At 49.8% G+C, this 5,427-nt stretch overlaps 1 protein-coding gene across 1 annotated transcript; it reads left to right on the top strand.

The window, feature by feature from the left end:
* Positions 1-1,992: 1,992 nt before the first annotated feature.
* On the top strand, positions 1,993-4,331 carry IFITM5 (interferon induced transmembrane protein 5). The gene is made up of 2 exons (XM_065404086.1): positions 1,993-2,178; positions 4,113-4,331. Exons 1-2 carry the CDS (start codon positions 1,993-1,995, stop codon positions 4,329-4,331), a joined length of 405 nt encoding a protein of 134 aa, XP_065260158.1.
* The last annotated feature ends 1,096 nt before the right edge of the window (positions 4,332-5,427 follow it).

Raw genomic sequence — 5,427 nt, 5'->3', positions numbered from 1 at the left:
GGCTTTTCACCCACATCCTTTTTGGTACCAAGGAGCCTTGCAAATGATTCATCCCATCTTCAGCCTTTCCAAGAGGAGATCCCACTGCCCCAGGTATACCTTATAGCCATTACAATTATTATTTATTTTACTGCACCCCAACATGTGCTAGGCACCTCCTGGACCCTGTGAACTGCTACCCCCTGAACTGCAGTGGTTACTGTTACAGATCTTGAGGGGCACCATAGCGAAGACCCTGGCAGAAAGCTATGGTGGTAGAAAGGGAAGTATCCTGCAATATTACCAGTACGGCTGGATTTAACATGAGCAGCTCTTTCCTTTTCCAGGTGTGTGACTGTAGTAGCCTTGGTCATATGGATGGTGCCCTCTAATACTACAGCTCTCCCTATTGTGCTGTATCAGGGCTGGTACTAGAATCACTGCCATCCATCTAATCTGTAGAATTGCTAAAGTGCTTGTCTCAGGTATCTAAGCTCTGACCTCCTGTCTCTCACCTGCATTCACTCTTCCATTGATACGTGGAGGGTGCCTGAGTCCTAAGCAACCCATCCCCTGAACTGCAATATCCAGTTAGTCTTTATTCTGGGCAAGTGACTTTGAAAGGCAGCAATCTCTTGGTTGTGAGAGTTGTATGTACCTGTAGCCAACCTGGTTTGGTAAAGACTAGAATCCTTAGTGTGACAGCTGTCTGATGGCCAATGTCAAACCTGAAAAGACAACACCAACATATTCCTGTGAATTACTGGGGGTTGCACTGAAATAGCCAGAACTTCTGAGCACAGAGACGTTAGAAATATTAGACTTGCTGCTGATTTGTCTTTACTCTTACTGAAGTCTGGTTGGTCTTATGATCAGAGCTGCTCCAGCCACTGCTAGGGTTGAGCCCTGGGGTTTCAGAGAGGGAAAAACACCTGCTCTGGACTCTGGAAGAAGAAAACTTGACCTGGATATCTGCCAGCCTGGAATGGACCCTGTGGAGCAGATTTTACTCCTTTACGTCAATGTAACTGAGGGCAGATGCTGGCTTCACATCTCCTCCTTGAATATAAGTACTTCAGTCCCATGCCATGAACAATAGCCCCTTGCTCGAACAGTCCTTGGAGCTGTCTTGGAGAACACTTCTACGGGACAATCATTCCAGGGTAGGCACAGGGCCCAAATTCTCAAAGGTATTTAGGCACTTAACTCCCATTGACTTTGGTGCCTAAATACTTTTGAGGGTCTAGCCAGGGGTTTGCAAAGCTAGCTCCGTTAGGGCCCTGTTTCAGCCCCTCCCTAGCCTTGGCAGCAGCTCTCCATTTCAAAGTGCTTTACCATTCATGGATGATTCATTTGTGAAGTTCCTGACGTGGGGGCATCACCTTGGGTCTCAGAGCTGTAGATGGATGGGAATCGTACATTTTAGAATATTTAGCAAAGGATAATGCAAAACCCAGAGAAACATATAGAGGCGGCAGGGGAAATGCAATCCCCTCTGGGAAGTTATTGATCTTTTAGTGCTTGAGAAGAAAGAGCTCTTTCAATGCACTTGTATTGCCCTGTACACGTACCTCGCTGTGCCTCCAGCTTCCCTCTCTGTCCCCGATGGGTTATAACACAGAACTGCCACGCACAGTCCTGTATGGTCCATGGCCCTTTGCAGCGCTCAGGATCTGCAGCACGTCCTTTCGAAGCCGGGTTCCTGAATCAGTGCCTCGAGCTGCCCAGCTCTCTGGAAAAGGCTGACAGGGAGGCCACAGCCCATGAGGCTATAAAAAGCGCTCCATACACAATCAGGGGAGGGCAGGCTTACAAACCCAAGTATGTTGCTCTCAGCTTTGGCCAAACATTTCTGATAACCACAGCCAGGCGAGGGCTGTAATTTCCCTGTTTTATATATAGAGGGAGATGGAGCTGTGCCTCAGGCAGAGACTATAAAAAGGACCTGCCCTGCACTGGCTCCCCTTACAGGCTGCTACCACAGGAGAGCTGAGGATTTCACCTTCCAGGACCATGGACACGTCTTACCCTCGTGAGGACTACCTGCCCATGACGTCCCGCAAGCAGGACACTTCTCCCACCGTCATCACCATCGGACCCTCCGTAGTGCCCCGGGACCACCTGATCTGGTCCATCTTCAACACCATCTACATGAACCTCTGTTGTTTTGGCTTAGTGGCTCTTGCCTACTCCGTCAAGGTAAGACAGCCCAGCTCTCCTCTGCCTCTTCTACACAAGCCCATAAAGGCTGACTCTAGTGCAGAAACAGACCCTTTTGTGTCCATGTCTCCCAGTCACTTGGAGATTTCAGGATTTCCTAGGGGACTCGGCTAGGAAGTGTACATCTCAGTGCATCTAGTTTTACATGGAGATTCCTTCCTGGGGGTCTCTAGTAAGAATGATACACTCCAATGATACATTGAGTTGACCTAGAGATGCTAGGATTTCCCAGGGATTATGGTAGGAATTATAAACTTCACCCAGGTTACCTAGCGATTCTGGGATCTCTCTCTGTTCTCTGAGTTGTAATATACCCTAAAATCGGGAAGTAATGTGAAAAATCTAGGAGATGCTGGAAGAATGTCATGACCCTCCCCCCTCCGGAGGGGGAGGGGGCTAGCCCCAAGTCTTTCCGGTACCCCGTACCTGCTAAAAAATCTCCTGCCGGTACTGCGTACCAGAGGGTACCGCCCTACTGGCACTACTGTGACCCAGTAGAAAGTTATCGGCAGTTGGCTTCAATTTGTCTCAGCCCTAAATCTCACCTTGTTAGCACTGTCCTAGCGGAGGAAATTGCCCAGTGCTGCCCACTAGCTGGAATTCTACCTTTAAAAAGGAAAAATACTGTGAAAAATACAACTATCTGTGACAGCTGCTCTGGCATTTCCAAGACAGACTGCCTGAGCCTCCTGATTCAGTGGCTGGGTCTGAAAGGGCAGTGATGGGGCAGGATAGCTGACTGCAGTGTTTGTGTAAAGAGCATCAGGAATTATGTGAGCACCCTGTGCTGGTGCAGCATCCTTAAGCACCACGTCCTCATGCTGGCTGAGGCTGATGTGTATCATCTAAATAATATCCCCAGCTAGATTGCCACACATCAATGAGGCTGCGAGCTGTCCTGGCAATCACACTTTCCTGTTATCCCATAATTAGTGCCATCTGTATATGGATGAGGTTCTGGGGACTGACTTCTCTACTCCAGAGGATGCCCAGGGACCATGATCCATGTGGAGGGACTCCTCCATATCCCACACCTTGCAGCTGGGAATCTGCTCTGTTCAGGAACGGGGGAGGGGTATATCCTAAACTGCTGGGAATGGATTTAATGAAGTCAGCAAGAGGCACGTCCTAGAGAACTGGGGGAAGGAGAGGTTTAGAGTAACCGTTCTGTTCCCAGATCTCTCTGCTGAGGATCATTCATATAGGGTCAGACGTCAGAGCCACTGCTCCTCCTTGGATTTGATTTGCTAAGAGATGCCAATAGCAAAGGAGCGCATGAGAGAGTGTGTGATGAGATAAAGCTGAGACACAAAGAGGCAGACAGTGGGCTAAGGTCAGAGGTGCTGTAAATCGCTTACTGATGCATAAGGGAGCTGAAAGTAGTTTAATTAACACATCAGAGAGCTGGAGGAAGGTGTAAATTAAAGTGGGATGGGAACTACTTTAATTCACACATTCTTGCAGTGCCCTGTGATGTTTCTAGTTACAGACCTCTCTCCTGGCCCCTCGTCATGTTGAGTTACACCAGCTGAGACTTAGTGGGCCAAATTCAGAGATGACGTGTATAGTAAAGGAGGGGTAAGTTATCAGTTGGTGAGTGGGTGAGTCTGCTTTGCTGTGACATGCCCGGTGAGGGAGCCAGCAGAAGGTGTCAGTTATTTGCTTAGACTCACTGGATTAGGCTGACAGAGAAGTTCAGAGAGAATGGAGCGGGGAGAGAACAGTCAGCTCCAGAGCAAGGGGCAGATGGAAGTGAGGTGAGTGACAGACAGCCGCTGAGAGCTGCAGTGGGTGGTTGCAGTCTGTTCTGATGCTTGTAGTTCGATTGCGTTGCTCTCAGGGCATTGCCTCATCCTTTGCCTCCTCTGCCATGTCACTAACTCGCTGCACCCTTCCTGGCTTGGCTGTTGCAGGCGCGGGATCAGAAGGTGGCTGGTGACATCGAGGCCGCTCGCCGCTTCAGCTCCAAAGCCAAATGCTACAACATCCTGGCGATGGTGTGGAGCCTGCTGCTGCCACTGCTGCTCATTGCCCTGGTGATCACAGGCGTGATCCACCTCTCCAAGCTCGCTCAGGAATCGATGGACTTCTTCAACTACAAGTTGTTCGCTAACGACGATGATGGAAAGTGATCCAGGGGCCTCGCGGGCTCCTGGAAACACACGTGGGCCACTCTGGTAGCCTCCTAAAGACACTGCTAATCCAGTATAACCCAGAAAACCAAACCACTGCACATTGCAACCTCCGTTGTTGTAACCCAGAGCAACCAATGCCTCACACCAACTACAAAGCACCACTGAGGTATTCATGTGCCCCGGAACTCATTTCACAGCTTGCCCTTTGATGTGGCCTGAGGTGTGAAAATAGTTCCTTTTGCATCCTGGTAGTTTGCATGGACTCGTGCTCAAGCTAGCTGAGTCTGTGCACTGTGGTTCCTCTCCTCCTTTCCTCCTCCTTTGGTCTTTGCTTGTCCTGGGATCTTGGCCATGGGGTGTTATCGACTTCCCTTGGAACCTTATTCTTTTGTTACTGTATCTAACGCTGGCTGCGCCATCAGTCTAACCTTGGTTGTTACTATTTAATTGATTAAATAACTTCACAAATCACAAGTCTCTCTATGTGTGGCAGTTTCTAATGGCAATGGAAATGGGGCATAGTTACTCGGTTACCCTGAGGTCCTGGTTTCAAACTTCCCAATCAGAAGGGCTAGAAACTGACTGTTCTTCTTAATGAAATCTCAGATTCTGTTGTGATCATGTGATTCCAAGAGCTCGAGGGTCTAAACATGGGCCTGTAGAACCTAGGCCTTAATCCAGGCCTGCCCCCTTCCTCGCGCCCTGGGATGCCCAAGCTGCAATGTACATGTCGGGACTAGATCTGGGAGGCTAGTGAATACAGGGGCGTGCCCAAGGGGGGAAAGGGAAAAGAAATGAGCCTGGGTGTTTGAATCCGAATCCCTAGCTCCTGTTAAGGGACCAAGGCCACTAGATGGTAGTTTGGTTTGAGAGATATTACCTAATATGAATTGAGTTATGACTGGGGCTATGACTTTGTCACGGAAGTCACAGAATCCATGACTTCCAGAGACCTCTGTGACTTGAGCCCCAGCACTTGGGAGCTGTAGGGTTCCCCCACGCCTGGTGGCTGGGAACTGTGGAGCCCGAGCTCCCAGCCACAGAGGGCGGCAGGAGTGCCCCGCAGCTCCCAGCCACTGCGGGCAGCGGGGCC

This window comes from Emys orbicularis, chromosome 4, assembly GCF_028017835.1.
Source record: "Emys orbicularis isolate rEmyOrb1 chromosome 4, rEmyOrb1.hap1, whole genome shotgun sequence".
Classification (NCBI taxonomy): Eukaryota; Metazoa; Chordata; order Testudines; family Emydidae; genus Emys; species Emys orbicularis.
Note: the sequence above shows the minus strand (reverse complement) of the source record. Positions and strands in the feature narration are given on the sequence as shown.